This window comes from Malurus melanocephalus, unplaced genomic scaffold (genome assembly GCF_030028575.1).
Source record: "Malurus melanocephalus ecotype Western Australia unplaced genomic scaffold, MMel_1.1 scaffold_430, whole genome shotgun sequence".
In the NCBI taxonomy this organism is placed as follows: domain Eukaryota; kingdom Metazoa; phylum Chordata; class Aves; order Passeriformes; family Maluridae; genus Malurus; species Malurus melanocephalus.
The window spans coordinates 137,004-154,394 of NW_026623662.1; the positions used below are offsets into that span (position 1 = coordinate 137,004).

The 17,391-nt window shown below is 38.8% G+C and overlaps 1 protein-coding gene across 3 annotated transcripts in view; it reads left to right on the plus strand.

Annotated features, from left to right (window-relative positions):
* CHCHD3 (coiled-coil-helix-coiled-coil-helix domain containing 3) overlaps positions 1 to 17,391 on the plus strand; it is a 134,027-nt gene that overhangs the window by 13,658 nt on the left and 102,978 nt on the right. For all 3 annotated transcript variants that reach the window (XM_057379999.1, XM_057380000.1, XM_057379998.1), the window contains exon 3: positions 9,423 to 9,507. In XM_057379999.1, the coding sequence (XP_057235982.1) occupies positions 9,423 to 9,507 (85 nt within the window). The remainder of the gene's footprint in view (positions 1 to 9,422; positions 9,508 to 17,391) is intronic.

The window sequence follows — 17,391 nt, forward strand, 5'->3', positions numbered from 1 at the left end:
TTTTCCTCCTCCTCCTCCCTTTTTCCTCCTCCTCCTCCCTTTTTCCTCCTCCTCCTCCCTTTTTCCTCCTCCTCCTCCCTTTTTCCTCCTCCTCCCTTTTTCCTCCTCCTCCCTTTTTCCTCCCTCCTTTTTCCTCCTCCCTTTTTCCTCCCTCCTTTTTCCTCCTCCCTTTTTCTTCCTCCCTTTTTTCCTCCTCCCTTTTCCTCCTTCTATGAGATGGAGGCCACTTATCCTTGAGAAAACTCTCAATTATCCCTGATGCTCCTATTTGACATTTCTCAACAAGGGGAGATGGCACCAATTTAGGAAATTTAAAGAGGAAAAAACCAATTTCAGGAGAAATGGGTRGGAAGAATGAGAAGGCAGTGCTTATCTAGAAGAATGATTTTGGTGCCAATCAGAAACCGAAGGAAGCTGAAATTTCTGGAAGAGCAGCACTGATATCCCATCACTTTGCTCCTCACTCAAAACATGGTTGTGTTTCTGTGCCAGTCTGAACACTGATTTTTGCTTTTATTCTGCTCTGTCTTCTCAGAAGAAAACAGAATGTTCTACTCAAAGCAAACCTCAGGAATTTATCTGGGAGCATCTTTGTGATAATCAGATCATTCTTTCTCCTCAGGATTTTCATATTTCATCTCTCACAGCCTCTTTTTTTCCCCTCCTGTAGTACCTTGGTTTTCTTTCTGCTCACAACTTTTGACACAAAAAATCCTCCAGTTGTGACATTGCCTCATCTGAGAGACCAGGAATTTGTACAAGTGATTTTTATTAGCAGATCTCCTTGCAAATYATTAAAAATGCAGGTGTTGGATTAATGTTGTTGGGAGAATTTTAAGCATTTCAGTGTTATCCTTTATTTTTATATTATTTCTGAATAATGAAAATAACCATAAACATCAGAGTTATGTATTGTTAACTGCCTGTTTTTAGTTCTTATTAAAATCAGCGCTACAGGTTGGAATATTGGGCTGAAAACACACATTTCAAAGTTGACAATACTGGAGCTGTGTGCTGATAATGAAATAAAAAGTTGGCTTTGATGGAGTTGGAGAAAAAGCATCAAAATGGATATAAGTGATCTTCACTTTCCTTGAGGAAAAAKAAATCCTTGTGCCTGTACAAGGAGTTAATTATGGGATGCACATATTTGAAATGTGAATATTGGCTATTTTTGAGCTGACTTCTTGAGTTCTGCTGTTAATTTTACGTGAAATAAATGTTTTTTCGCTCGGTCACTTCATTCACTTCCAGATTATTCTCCCAAATAAATAAGCTGCTGTATGGGATGTCAGAAACAATGCTCTTTTAAATGATCTTTAAAAGTAATATTTAAGAAAACCCACAASAGTTTAAAACTTGGRTTTTAAATGTTATCCTCAAGGCRWAAGGAAATATTTAGAAATTCTYCTGTGCTTCCTTTTCCAAACAATTCTCATATCCAGGACCTTGTACAAATGTTTAAATTCTTTCCCTCGTACCTTGTGCAGTCAGCAATTACAAACCTGAAYGTGCTGTAGTTTCCATCTGAGCTGAATAAACAAATTGTGCAATTATGGTTTTCTCTGCTCTGATGGATGCTTTGGAGCAGCCTCTTGTTATAACCTGGCTGAATGARCAGGAGATGAGATTTGAGCACAGCACAACAGCTGCTAAAGATCCACTTATTTATCACTGCTGCTTGCTTTGTACCCAATTTGAGATGAAGTGATTGCTTTCAGACTTTGGGCAGCCCATGTCATCGATAAATGAAATTATGATACGTAGATAGCCACCTTTTTTTTAAATTTTTTTTCCTCAATATTCAGCTTCTACTAGAAAATTTTTTAATCCTTTTAAAATTTCATGCTCAGGTGTTAAATAGCTTTAAATGTACAGTGTGGAAATTGGATATCCTGATTTATCTTTCCATGCAACTGCAGCCACTGAGAAATCTGTTTGATGGGATCAGCAGAGGTATTGACRAGTGTTATCTTTGGGTGAAACACTTTTTTCTTTCATTAACCTTTACCTGGAAGGACACTTGTTTTTTTTTTCACAGGATTATGGTTGTTTATGTTTCCTTCTTCTTTCCCACAATAACTTTTAAAGTTATTAACCAGTTTTAGGGTTAAAAACCACAGAGTCAGATTTCTCAAGGATAATTAATTTATTCACATGTTTTGTGAAATCTTGTGGGTGGATTGGTGTCAGTGGCACTGTTGCAGTTTTGTGGCATTCATAGGAATTTTCTCAGAGGGATGGGCTCAGGACAGGTAGAAAAATTCCTTCATGGATGTGGATCTGAATGGTTACAAAGGTCTCTCTTAGAGCCCYTTTTCCATAATTCTTGTTTTTTCCTGGTTTAATTTTAGATTTCGTTCTCTGGATTCCACCTGCTTCCCCTTCCACCTTATCAGTGCTTTCAAAATTCTGCCTTTTCCCTTCCATCCTCCTTCTTGSTGGGATTCTTCACTCATTTGGGGTGGAAAAGATCTTTTAGATCATGGAATTATAAACTGGGTTGGGTTGGGAGGGACMTTAAAGATCATTTTGTGCCATGGGCAGGGACACCTTCCATGATCCCAGGGTTCTCCAAGCCCTGTCCAGCCTGGCCTTGGACACTTCCAGGGATCCAGGGGCAGCCCCAGCTTTTTTGTGCCAATRTCACCACCTTAAATAAAAAATTTATGTCACCCACATTTGATCTGTGACCGCAAGAAACAACTGGACGTGGCACTTAATGAATGACTTTAATTCATCCCCTGTGATTGTCCTCTCTTTATCAAATTTAAGTCCTCTAAGATAGGTTATTTCAAAATRAGAAAATTATGTCAAGACCACCTGGTTTTGGTAGTGTGAATCTCAGAAATTAATTSTCTTTGTAAAACAGAGCTGTGTGCCTAGACAGGTACAACCTGATTATGACAATCACGGGGGAAAATCTCCTAATCCTGCTCTTCCTTGCTTTTTCCAGCCCTCTGATAAATCCAGTGTGATTTGCTTTATCCCASTTGAAATGAGTGCTGGCTGCAGGTTTGGGGTGTGCTGATGGAAAACAGGGCCACCTGCCCCACAAAGAGTGGGAATGGGAACATTTGACAGGAAAATTCCGTGCCTGGAACATTCCTGCCCATGGAAAGGTGTAAAAATCCCCTCCCTGAAGGCTTTTGTGGCTGAGTGATGAGCAGCTTTRTGATCTCCTCATTCCTGCCCAAAGTGGCTCCAATCCAGGGCTGTAATTGGCTAAAATTGACTTTTCAGTGCCACTGATAGTGCACAATCACAGCTGGAGATTCCTCCTTCGAGGTGATGGCGGCAGATGAACTGAACATCAAAATTTGCTATTTTTGGAGCCCTGGCAGTACAGAGGGGCCCATTTGGGAGCATTGCACTGAGCAGTAGTGGTTGGTAATTCTTTGCCATTAGTGGCGACTTCTAAGAGATGTTTTAGTTAATAAATCCTTTTTACTTTGCTGCTCCGTGTAAAAATACCAAATTATTTCACTCCTCCTCTGCAGCGCTAGAAGGAGTTTGTTGAAATAYGTGTGAAGGAATTTAGAAACAGATTTTGTCCAAGAAGATGAAAAGGACACCAGTAAATTTCCCTGCCCTGTCAGATAAAATAGCTTTACAATAAACTTCTGAAGCAGAAAGATCAGGAACTGGACAACTTAAATTGTCCTGAAAGGACACCACATGCTTAATCCTCTTGAAAGCAGAAGCATCAAATCCTTCTTATCGTTGCTTACAATGTGATTATTTTTTTTGAATGTTGAATTACGGAATCCTGAYGCTTTTATCCATTGTGTTTCACAAGAAAAGCCTTCCAGTGTGCGTGGAGTAGGGATTACTAAAACAGCTGAAATGGGAATTTTTTTCCACTGCTGTATTCAGTCTGAGGTAGGGGTAACCTTTGAAAGGTGTGTGATGCTTCTGTTTCATTATTTTTATTAATTATTTCCAATTAAAAGGAGGGCAGAATGACTTATGRCTAAAGAGCTGCTGAAATGAGTTATTATCTCTGCACTTTTATTACAGAGGTGGGGGAAATTTGGTTGAAATAATTCCCTCCCTTCCAGGGGCATCGAGAACAACGGAAAAAGTAACATTAAAACTCCATGTAGTCATTTATCTGCACAGCAGGARTTCCTGCAGAAACTAAAAATTAGAGAAATTTTTTAACTGGGTTTTTTTTTTAACTCAGTGGTGGGAAATGCTTGCTTTTATGGGCTCTCACATATATCAAGATGTATTGAATATATTTCACATTTCTTCTCTTGCACAAAATCCCTGTGTTTGTCCCCTCTTTATCAAATTTAAGTCGTCTAAGATAATACATTCCAAAATATCAAAATTATGTCAAAACCAGCTATTTTTGGTGGTGTGAATCTCCAAAATGAATTCTATTTGTAAAAGAGGTCTGTTATCACAGACAGGTACAATTTGATTCCAACAATCACGGGGGAAAATCTYCTAATCCTGCTCTCCTTGTTTTTTCCAGCCCTGTCATAAATCCAGTGTGATTTACTTTATCTCAACATTAATATGATATTGAAAGGAGAATGTTCCAAATATAATAGGAACTAACTTTTTGTTACTTCTACACTGTGCACTGTCTTGTTTCTAATTGAAATTATTATAAATTGATTGATACCCACATTTACATTGGAAAATAGAGGATGTAATATATGCGAGAGYGCCTTTGGAAAGTAAAATATTAAATATTTTTAAATTATTCACACTTAATTGCATTGTTTTCCTATTTAATTATCCTGTGAGCTCGTCTGAAATATTCTTGCACATTACCAATATTTAACAGTTAATACAAATTTCTGTCCTTGGAGGGGAGCTTTATGTTTGTGCTGAATTCATGATTGGAGGAAGTGCCTGGAATTGGGAATTTCAGAGAAACATTGCTGGATGTGTTGGTAGTTAAATTTGTATGAATCTGAAAGTAGARTTTATTCTTGAGAATCCTCTTGAAAATAATAATATTTAAGAAAACCCACAACAGTTTAAAAGCTGGTTTTTAAAGCACATAACTTATTTTTTTAGTGCTTTTAGTGTTTTCTTGTAGTGCTGGTGGATTGAAGGGATGGTTTGTTATTTTTTTCATGAGGTGCAAGATTTGGGATATTTATAAGGTTAAATCAGGCTTGCTGATTTAGGATATTTATAAGGTTAAAGATGAAATATGTTCAATACATCTTGAAATGTGTGAGACTGAGAAAGTTGGGGCTCTTCAGCCTGGAGAGGAGTAGGTTACGTGGAGATCTTGGAGCCACCTTCCAGTATTCTGTTCACTGGCCAATATTTTTATTTTTCTTTTAAACAACTACGCTTAATTAGAAGGAAAAACACAACTTGGGTTTTTTAAAAAAAAAATCATTATCAGAATATTACTTAGCTAAGTATTTTTTAAAAGTCATTTGATTGTATGAAACCAAAGTGTCTCTTCGTTAATAGCTTAATGCACCTGGCCTTTCAAGAGAATTTAGTGAAGGTACCTGCTAATAAATTCTGTTTGCATTAATTTTTTTTTTTTTTTGCAAATGCAGGGCTAATGGGCAGATTCCCAGCTCTGCAGGCTGGAAGTTATTTGAATAATTTGTCCATATCMCATTTGTGATTTCTCAGGCTAACATTTCTGAGGCTGCAGGTGTCTGCTTTCCCTGAGGTGTGTTGTTTACAGCTTGGGGGGTAATCCTGACATCCTGCTGAGTGTTCCTTTTCCATCAAGCAGCTGCTTTGGAGTGAGAGGAAAAAGGTACGGATTTGGATTTTGTGATTAGCAAAGGCCAAGGARTTGGAGTCAAATTTATGAGAATAGCTGAGTTGTAAAAATCTTTCTGTACCAAACTTGGGGGAAAAAATCACTGATGGTTTCTCAAGGATTGTCATTGTGTGAAGCTTTGTTCCCATCCTGCTCATGGGTGATTTTTGGAGTTCCAAGACAGAACACATTTTATTTGTCTAAAACCTCGAGAAGTGTTGGGAAGTGAGAAGTCTTTCAGTCCTTCAAATGTTTAGAATTGATATTAGGAAGAGAAATTCTTTCAAACTTTTCCTAAAGAATAAATGGACAAATAAGAAAAGTCAGGGTGGTGTATCCTGGAGGGCACCAAAATGGCGAAAGATCCTTGCACTGTACAGTCCCTGCTTGGTCTGCCCTGATCCTGGCCGGACCTCTCTGATTTTTATCACTGTTGGCCCTGTCTAAATTCCAGCAAAGCCTCTCCTCAGTCCCCTTTGCAGCTGGATGGGGAGAGAAAACAGAATGAAGGCTTTCCCCATGGAATTTCATGGGAATCCCAGCTCTGGAGCAGCTCCTGCCCCTCCTGCCCAGCCCTGGGTATCTGCAGGGCTGCTCCTGTCCCGTGTTCTCACCCTGCTCTGCTCTGGGCACTATTCCAGCTGCTCAAGAACTTTTAATTTTTTCCTTCTTCAATCCATTATCCCAGATATACATCCCTGTTATATTACATTCTCTATTTTCCAATGTAAATGTGGGTATCAATCAATTTATAATAATTTCAATTAGAAATAAGACAGTGCATGGTCTAGAAGTAACAAAATTTAGTCCTTATTATCATCCCCACCATTCCTGGCTGGCTGAACTGGCTGGGTCCATCCTGGAACTGGCTGGAATTTGCTCAGAAGCCCCTCCAGTGTGTGTGGGGCGGCATTAAACCATGGCCACACAAACCCAGCCCACCCATTCCTTTCCACAGATCAGTTTGGTCACTCAGAGCATTGTGCAGCCTCCCCTGGGTGTTCCATTCCCATTATCCCAGGGTGTTCCCAGGAGAACGCTGTCAATTAGGGTTTCTCTGTGGAATCTCATGGGAATCCCAGCTCCTGCCTCTCCTGCCCTGCCCTGGGTGTCTTCAGGGCTATTCTGTTCCATGTTCTCGCCCTTCCCTGCTCTGACCACAATTTCAGCTGCTCAATAAATTGTATTTTTCTTCTTCAATCTGTTATCCTGGAGGTATCCCCACCATTCCTGGCTGGCCCAACTGGGTGAATCCATCCTGGAACTGGCTGGAATTGGCTCAGAAGCCCCTCCAGTGTGGGGGGGGGGCATTAAACCCTGGCCACACAAACCCAGCCCACCCATTCCTTTCCACAGAGCAGTTTGGTCACTCAGAGCATTGTGCAGCCTCCCCTGGGTGTTCCATTCCCATTATCCCGGGGTGTTCTGTTCCCATTATCCTGGCAGTGTTCCGTTCCCATTATCCCAGGAGAACGCTGCCAATCAGGCACACATCCCCTGGTCCTGCTGAGGGGCCAGAGCAGCTCTTTGTGCCTGCAGCTCTGTGGGGTTTGCAGYGTGTTCCCATTAGTGCCCATCTCTCCAAATTGGTTTGTGACGGGAGCTGTGCATTAACGCTCAGGCGGTGACTGTCCTGTGCTGCTGCAGGAGCAGGGAAAGCTCTGGGATGCTGCCTGAATGTACTTACCTGAAAATCATCCCAGTTTGGCTGCTCTGGGATGAAGTTAACACTGATTTCAGTTTCTTCAAATATTAAACGGGGCRGTGGTGAGAAAGTCTATGCAGTATTCAAATTAAATTTTTAATATAATAATATTAATGTATGAATATTTCAACACTCTTGCACCCCCCAGGTTTAACATTCTCTAACAGTTCAGTGGTCAGCTGTGCATTTTTAATGCTCTGCAAGATGGCCATCACAAATATCATTCCTTTATCTAGAAACAGTCTTCATTTTCTGACCCTCTCTCCAATAAATTACTTTTTCTTTTTAAATGTTCTTCCTCTAGAACAAATCCCTCCTCCTCGTAGAACTGCAATTTTTTTTTTTAACTGAAACATCATAAAGCTCCCATTTGGGAGCTACCCAATTATGCCTTACAATAATTCTATTGAATGATCTATAGCTCTGCTTTTATTCCCTATTAGTATTTGGCTGATCGATGGGYGGCCTAATTGATTGTTAAGGTCAAATGTCTTTATTGGCTGGTGCCCGAATCTTTTCTCATTATGGCATAAACCATCCTCTGGTCTGTTGGAGTTCTTGTACTCATTTTTGCCCACCAGAACAATAAATTTCGTGATGTAGATGTTGGTGAWCAAAATACTTAAATGTTGATATRTCAACATAATCCARATAAAATGWGGGTTTGSTTTTTCACSCRGCTTTGTGATAGAGATTAAAAGGTTTGTATTTCCCTCTGAATTTTTATTTTAATCTCATTTGTAATTCCCAAGTTTCCCCCCACTTTTCCCTCTGTTTCTGTGATCTCAGCATTTCCTGGGCCTGGCAGGATGGATATCGATTCCTGCTGCTTTTCCTGAGATGTTTATAACTGGATTAGTTGGTCAAGACTCCCATAAAGTTGATGAAATTCCTTCATTCATTSATAAAACTGTTTTGTGTGGATGCTTTAGGATGAGTAGAATTGCTGGGAGCCTGAACTGGAATTGGAATATGGAATAATGATTTTGGATATTTGCAGATAAATCCAAGTCCTAGACATGAGGTCACTGAGATGCAGATCCTGAAAATGAATTTTTCTGGGCTCAGCCTACCCTGGCAGTGGTTTTGTCACTCTCCAAGGCTTTTGTCACCTTCCTGGATTCAGCAGCTCTGTTTTGTCGGGTGTTTTGGGGTGGGATCAGCTCTTGGAGCTCTGTACTGCCATGGAGGGGATTTCTGGAATTCCCTGGATTTCTGTGCTGGAAATCCAGACTGTGCCAGAGCTTCAGTTCAGTGTGGGCAGAGCTTTGTTCCAGCCAGGATTAGGATTTAGCTGGATTTTGGTGGTTTTATAGGCATTTTTCAGCCTTGTGGGATTGGTGACTCTCCAGTTTTTCTCCCTTTATTCATATTCTTGAAGAAGCTGCTTCCCTCCTTTTTCTGTTCTTAACTTTCATGGATTCATCTGACAGAATTAAGTGAAAGAAATATTCTTTCCATATCTGTTTGTTTAAACAAAATCAGGAGGATTTGGGGCAAAATCTTTGTGTAGGACCTAGAAATGTGAATATTTAGGATGTTATAAAAGCTTTGTTGTGTAAAATACATCYGAAAATACTTGATCCATTGCACAAAAAAAATTCCTTTGGTTTTATATGAATAAAACCCAGCATTTTCTGAGCATTTATGTCTCTCATCCCCCCTGGTTTTACTGTACAAAGACATATTTCTGAAGGAAAATATTTAATTTGMTGTATAGTGTATGTTGTTTAATTTTCAAAAGCTTGCACTAATTGAAAAACTGTTTAATAAGAAAATTTTTTAAAGGCTCGCTGGTGTTGTGCTGACATTTCAAAGATATTTAAACCACGAGAAAGCAGCTCCAACTGCTGTGTGGAAAAAATAAAATAAACAATCGAGGGCACTGTATTAGGCAGTTTCTGTAATTTGGGATAAAGTTGTGTTCTGTTAACATTTCATTGAATTTTCYTCTAATTGCAGTTAATGAAGAAGAGCTGAAGAAAAGAATAGCTGAGGAACTGGCATTGGAACGAGCCAGGAGAGACGCCGAAGCTCAAAAGAGAAGGTTGGTTCATTAATAACTGTATTTCAAACAAAACCCGGGCTTTTTATAATAAAATTAATAATTTTTTTTTATTTTCATTTACCTGCTTTGTATAAACAGTGAATTTTGTGCCCCTGAGACAAAGTGGTTGTGAGGGCTTTGGGGGCTGTGCAGGTTTGAGGATTAAATCCATGTTCAACAACAAATGAGTTGGAATTTCCTTGTAAGAGCTGATCCCAACTGTTGCTCTAAATCCCTTTTGACCTCCTGAGCAGGGTTTTTTTTCTTTTTAAGCTCAAGCTTAGCTGATTCCTCCTGAGCCCAAATAATCACTTTGTGCTGCAGAGACAGAGTGGGGTGGGGTCCTTGTGACCCCGGGGGMTGAGCAAAAGGTACCTTGAAATGGGAATTGTGGAGATTTCTGGGAATTCTGGAGATTTYTGGGAGCTKCAGGATGTTTTGAGGTGCTTTGAACGTGTAAAATGCTGTATTAAAGCAGTTTACACCAGAAAAACCCTTTTTGATTCCGTTCTGTATATTGAAATATTCCTTTCTGTATAWTGAAATATTCCTTTCTGATKCATTTTTTMCCTCARAGATTCCAGTGATTCTGAAAGCCTGGGCAGAGCTATTATTAGCAATTAAAAATTCCACTTTAAATTTAGAAATTTTGGTGTCTGCTGAACTTCTGTGTTGTTGTAAATAGAAAACACAGCACTTCGAGTATAAATATGAACTTACACATTGTCCTCTGCTGAAAATGGGGAGAAAAGCTCATTATGATGGATTAAAAAAAATTAGGCTGTAATTAGTACTACTTAAACTGTCTGCATATATCTCAGTTGTTTCCTACCCAGCATTCTGTTATTTAATTAAGTTAGGTTGATGGAGTATATAATTAGATAGGACTATATTAATGTCCCAGGGAAAAAAAAAATCAGGCTTTTCTCGTTTTTTTTTTTTTTTTTTTTGTGTCAGCAATAAAGGAAATCAATAAGTTCCAGTGAAATCTCGTCTCTCTTCAGCTGAGCTTTGACAGAAAAACTTGGGTTATTTTTGAGCATCTTGAGTGTTTAAGACTTGAGCTAAATGGGATTTAAATGTGGAAATATTTGGTTTGCAACTGCAGCATTTTGTCACAGGACACTTTTGGGCTACCAGGGGTTGTGCACTGGTCTGTGAAAGAGAGGGAGCAGATTTATTTATCAAAATAAATTAATTAATAATTAATCATGATGATGATAAAAAAGGGATAAATATCAAAATTCAGTATCAAACTGAATATTAAACATTAACAGCTTTAGTTCTTTTCTAGGTCTGACTCATTTAATTAATTTTTTCCAGAGCAAGGATCTTTTTATTATCATTTTTAYATGATATTTACAATTATAAAGATGTTTTTAAACAGAGCATAGGGGCTTTTTTGTCTCTAATGAAACAGCTGTAAAAGATGAAGGTTTTTTTTTATAAGTAAAACTTAAAGGTCTTTATGGGATGAATTGTGCTTGAAGTCTGGGTTTTAAAAACATTCAAGAAACATTGATCAGATAAAATATTTTGTCTTGCCTGTGTAGAATGGTCCAGGTAATAAAAACATGGACTATAAACTAATTTTAAATTATAAATCATTTTAAATGGTAAATAATTTATGATATAAATACAAACACTGATGCAGTGTTGAAAAACAGAACAAAAACCTGAGTTCCCACTGTGCTGCACTGAAGCTGCTCGACCTTGCATTTGTGATTTATTAACAATTTAATTTGGTAYTTTTAAGACAAATCCTGTTGGGATGTGACACAAAAATTAAAGTTTTTATCTCCATTCATCTTACGGATTGTTTTACCATAGATGGTGTATTTTGTGTGTTTAGTTCTCACTTCTTTCTCAAAAATAGGGTTTTTTCCCCCAATATTTAATTGAAATAACATTTAAACATAAAAATATCCAAAACTTTGGACTGTTTGTTGTCTGATTCCAACTGACAGATTTTGGTGCTGTTCCATGAGCATTGTATGACCACATTCAGATTTGATTGCAAAATGTATTTTACTCCTTTCAGAATGTCAAGGAAGGAAATCTTAATTTTAACTTCTCGATAAATTATTTATTCACACATCCATACACAGTACAGATGGACTCCTCTATATAAAGTTAAAAGCTGTGCTTATTTCTGGGATTAGAGATGAAAAATGACTCTTGAATTATATTTTAATGCCTCCAACTCACTAACAATACATAAATTAGAACTTCTATTTAACAAGAGTTGGATAAAATAAATAAAATAAAATAAAATTTAGATCTACCTTAGAATAAATATCCAAAATTCTACCCTGATGCCACTTTACTCCTTTTACTGTTGATTCTCCCTTTAGTTTCTGAATATTTTGAAATGTTTTCATCTGAAAAGCGTTTTTATTTAGGAAAGTTCAGTCAGAAAATTGATTTTTGTCAATTTGAGACAGAATTTGCAGTGTCTGCATTAATAAATGCTATGGTCTTAGGGTAATACTCAAGGCAATGTAAAAATAAGAGGATGGACACACGAATTGGAGCTTGGCAGTGGTTACAGGGAATAAATGATAATTAAGAGAAGAATTATGAATAATAAATAAATCCACACGACTCAATGGACCAGTAGGTAATAATTTGAATTTTACCTTTTTTCTCCTTATTCTACCCACCTCAGCAAATACTTACCATTTTTTTCCCATTTCCCAAGAAAATGAGGAAGTTTTTAATGTTTGGCTTTGAGACCAGGCATTGGGGAAATGGGTAATTTTCCTTCTSCCATCAGAGAGCAGAATGGAAGTTTATCCACTCCATGCATTAACTTTTTCCTTGGATATAAATCCATTCATTTATTTGGGTTCATGAGACTGATGGTGCTCAATAAATCCGTTTTTAAAGTTTCCTTTATGAAAAGTGCAAGCAAAGGCAAAAGTATTTCGAGAAAAACGTTTTTCATCAGCATAATGATAAAATTTTAGGTACTGCCAACCTCATCAGAGCGCTGGATCCCTCTGCWAAAATACACAAATCGCTGCTTCAGAGGGGAGCGATGGATGTGATTTCCCATGGAAATTGAGCCTTCCTGAATGATGACTTGCCTTTTTTTATTTTTTTCTTTCCCCTTGAAAATCACAGAAATTTCAGCCTTATTTATTTTGCTAATCATTTCGCTCAGGTTAATTATATTTGGGGTGGGGGGGTTCAAGTTTCTTGCTTGGCAAGTGTTTCCCAGCTTTCCTTTTTTTAAATGTGATTTGGCACGGGGTAAATATTAATTATATGTGGAGTGAGGTGGTTTTTTTTCAAACTGTTGTGCATGGCAGTGCCTTCAATAGTGCAGGAAGTGGATTTTATTCAAGTCTGAAATATATTCATGCCTGGAATTTTATTGGTGTGCCAGAAATGTGTCCCTGTGCAGTTTGTTCATGACTGTCCCGGGATGGGCTGTGATTCCCGGAAATCTTTGAAGAAAGTTCCTGCTCTAAGTAGGAATTTCAAAGCAGGGAAAGGCTGCAAAATAGAGTTTGGYTTGGTTTGGTGGCTGTGCAGTGACTCTGCTGTCAGGTCTGCTCTGAAAGTGTGTAAAGTGTGACAGGGAGGGATCCAGGGAGAGCTGGAGAGGGACTGGGGCCAAGGGCTGCAGGGACAGGACACAGGGAATGGATCAGAGTGGAAAAGGGGAGATTGGGGTGGGATCTGGGGAATTGGGAATTCCTGGCTGGGATGGAATTCCCAGAGAATTCCTGGATCCCTGGCAGTGTCCAAAGCCAGGCTGGACATTGGGATTGGAGCACCCTGGGACAGTGGGAGGTGTCCCTGCCATGCTAGGGGTGACACTGGATGAACTTTAAAATCCTTTCCATCCCAAACCATTCGAAGATTCTATAGTGGCTTTTAAAACTCAGAGTTTTTGCTGTGCCTATGACCAGACAGTCAAACTTGGGTAACGTTTCTCTTGAAAACCACATGAAAAATCCTTTCCTCAATTGATGCAAACGAGGCCTCATCAACCATTCCCTGCTAACGAGCTGCTGGATTCTGTTCTCCGTGGCTCACTGGGCTCTGCAGGCTGTGACATTTTATCTGCCATTAGCTGGAAAACTTCTTTCAACCTCTATTTGTGAACATCCTCATCTGTTTGGAGGAATCTTTCCAACCTCGAAATCGGCTTTGTCTCCACCCCGGTGCACAGAGCTGCTCTCTGTGGTGGGTTATTAAAATTGGAACCATCAGATTTATTTATTTATTGTTTTGTTGTGCTGGAGGGAGGTTCTGGCATGACTGAGCCACTCTGGGGTTTCACTGATGCTCTGATGCACCCGAGTGCTTTCCCCAACCTTTTTTTTTTTGTGTTGTCTCAGCAGTCCACTGCATAAATTACAACCTCTTAGTAAACCCAGAGTAAAAACCTGGCGCGGAGCAAATTCACYGATGCAAACGTAAAGTGAGAGAAGAATGAAACAGAGTATTAGACAYGAACCCTGTGGGAAGCTGCACACCAAAATTGTGATATGAAAATCGATCCTGGGGCCTGACCTTTCCCTGCTGCCTGTGCTTTAAAACTTTCCCATCGATCGCTGTTTTAATGACATGTTTATTCCAGTTTCCTGGCATAGGTGTGGAGAACGAGGGGGGAAAAGAAAAGGATTGATTTATTTACCACCTCCAGTCTATATTTCAGTGAGGTAAAGGTATGAAGAGCATCTTAATGTATCTTCAGTTCACAAATTAATGGTGAGGAAAACTTCTTCAGGGTGTTCTTTTCCTCCTAAATGATGATGTTTTCCCAGGTAATCAGCTGTGTTGAATTGGGAAACCTAATTTTTCTTGTAGGATTGTCCTCCGGGGGGGACAAAAAACTGCTTTTTAGGAAATAGTTATTATTTTGTGTTCTGCCTCAGGGACCTGTTGGTATTGTTTGGATTAAGTGTGAAAAGAGTCTGGAAAGCTCCATTTTCTCTGCTGCTGACAGAGAAAAAGCTGGGAATACTCTGAAGGAGTCAAAGTGATCATAATTATTTGGACTCATGATAGTAATGCTTGATGATTTTTTTTATTAAATATATTTTTTAATATATTTTATATACCTCTAAAGATTTTTTTTGTATTTTTAATGTATTTTTGTACTTTTAGTTTACATATTTGTAATTTTTATAGTTTAGTTTTGACTGAAGGACTCAAAGCAATTATAATTGTTTGGACTCATGATAGTGATGCTTGATTTTTTTAATACATTTTTCAATATATTTTGTATAGTTTCTTGGGGTTTTTTTTTTGTATTTTTGTCTTATTTTGTGCTTCTAATTTACGTGTTTGTAATTTTTGTAGTTTAATATTTTAGTTTTGTTTAGGGAACTGCTGGGCAGAAGATGAAACATTTTCAGTTGGAGGCTGATGAGTTCTGTGCTGTTTGAAAATTTGAGGCTTCAACCTTGGTTGAAGGAACCAAGTAAATTTTTTAAAAAATATATTGTGTAAACCAGGCTTTAGCTTCATCTGTGAAGAAATCCTTTAGAATAAGGGGATATTCCTKTATTTATTTGATTTCTTACTGAAGAATTCTAAATAAATACGCTAATTAAAAACATTATAAAATTATGTAAATGTTATACACGGTGTGCATCTTGGTGTGTTCCACCTTTGAAGAGTTGTACACCTAAAATCCTATTAAAATACTCAAGTAAAACCCTTTTATCCCCTTAACTGTGTCTACTTGTAATCCTAAAACCAGCCAAAAGGCAACAATAGGTTAAAAGTAAGGTTTAATATCTGCTAGCAAGAGAAGCTGCAGTGGTTTTGTAAAACCACAGATCCCAATCGATAATCACGCTGAGGAAGGCGAGGTGTGTACCACTGATTTTATAAAAATATAAAATAAAACCTTTTTTCCTTGGAGTGTCCAAAGGGCCTCTTCAGTCTCAGAACTTGGGTTTTGCCTGAAATCTGTAGGATTATGGGATAATTTCATCATGTCTCAGGAAAAGAGGGAATGGGAAGGGTTGGGCTGGGTCAGGGCTGTCCTTCTGCAGGCAGGAAGCCAGGATTAAATTCCAGGAAGAAATTTGGGAYTTTATTCTAAATTTTAAATCTTTTTGGGCAGCCAGCTCTCAAACTCAGGGAGTTCGGTGTGGGATTTTTACCTGGAAAAAGCCAAGAAAGCAGAAAAATGTTTATACAGTTTGCAAGTATCAAACTGTCTTTGAAGCCTCTTCAACTTTGATTGTTTTCAGTGAAAAAAGGTATTGTTTTCAGAAGGAAAGAAAGGTGTTTGGTARGGGCAGATGCTCTTCGAGATTTCTTGCTCTGATTCGCCATTAATACCATTATGTCTGGCTCTCAGGATATGGAGAGATGAATCTTGGAGATGGGAGGTGGAAATTGGACAAAGCTGAGCTATAATTCACTCCTACCTTTATAAACCCCAATTTTCAGGGGATTATTTTTCACTTGGGTTTTAAAACCTGCCATCTCAGCTGACAACTCGGATCCTGAGCATCATCTTGATCAGTTTATTTCCAGGAGAGATGGGGAAATGACTCGGAGCCACAAAAATCATACTCTTCATAGTTTCAGGTAGGAAGGATGAAAACCATTCCCCTTCTGGCAATTTTAAACAAACCTTTGCTTTCAAACTGTTGGGCTTTTTCATTTTGAAAAGCAGCAAATGAGCAGACACAGCAGAGAAATGCTTAAAAATAATAATAATAATAATAAAAACTTTTCTGACTGTCACTTCATTTTTGTGGATAATTAATGTTGTTGTAATTCCAGGACTGTTTTTGCAGATCCCAAGGGGAAGGATATTAAGTTGGAAAGTAATTTCGAGTGGAGTTCTGTGGGTAGCTAAACACACACACGAATTATGTAAAGCAGTTTGACAATTCTGACTTGGGTTCTCTGTGTGCCTCTGGCATTGAGGTGGGAATTTGCTCATCTGTTTTGTCTCTGTAAAATACTGAATATTTTACAGTATTGTAAATATCTGTACAATATTTTGTAGATATTTTAAAATATTGTAGATATTTTGTAAGATATTTTAAAAGCAGTGTAATTAAAACATCCCCTCAAACATTAAAGAATCTCCTCCTTCCTGCACCAAACACTGCCCCAAAAACGCCCCCACAAATCAAAAATCTCTAGAAAAACTCAAACACTGCCCCAGAAATGTCCCAGAAYTCAAAAATCTCCAGGAAAACTCAACCACTGACAAGAGTCGCTGTCCTTGTTGCTCTGAGAGTTCACAAGCTGTCCGTGGAAGTGCTGTTGATGAATTGAATTAATTGGAGTAAGCTGAGTGTGTAATTAGAGGTTTGAAATGAGCGTCTTGGATCTGCTCATCGAGGACTGGCGTGGAAAATCAGGTGGCGGTGAAGGATTTTTCTATGGACAGGTGTTGGGTGGGGTTGGGAGGAGGTTGGGGAAGGGAAAGGGATAATGGGGGTGTTTGGACTCGGTGTTTGAGGGGTAACTGAGGCAYTGAAAGCAGTGGGTACATGGGGCAGGGAGGAAAATCCTCTTAAACCAACAGAAATTGCGTTTTCAGATTTGTCTTGGGTTGGAGAACAGACATCATGGAATCATGGAATGATTTGGGTTGGGAGGGAATTTCAGGATCATCTCATTTCAGGAGCAGRGACACCTCCCACTGTCCCAGGGTGCTCCAAACCCCAATGTCCAGCCTGGCCTTGGGCACTGCCAGGAATCCAGGAATTCTCTGGGAATTCCATCCCAGACAGGAATTCCCAATTCCCCAGATCCCACCCCAATCTCCCCTTTTCCACTCTGATCCATTCCCTGTGTCCTGTCCCTGCAGCCCTTGGCCCCAGTCCCTCTCCAGCTCTCCTGGAGCCCCTGGAATGTTCTGGAAGCTCTCCCTGGATCCTTCCCTTCTCC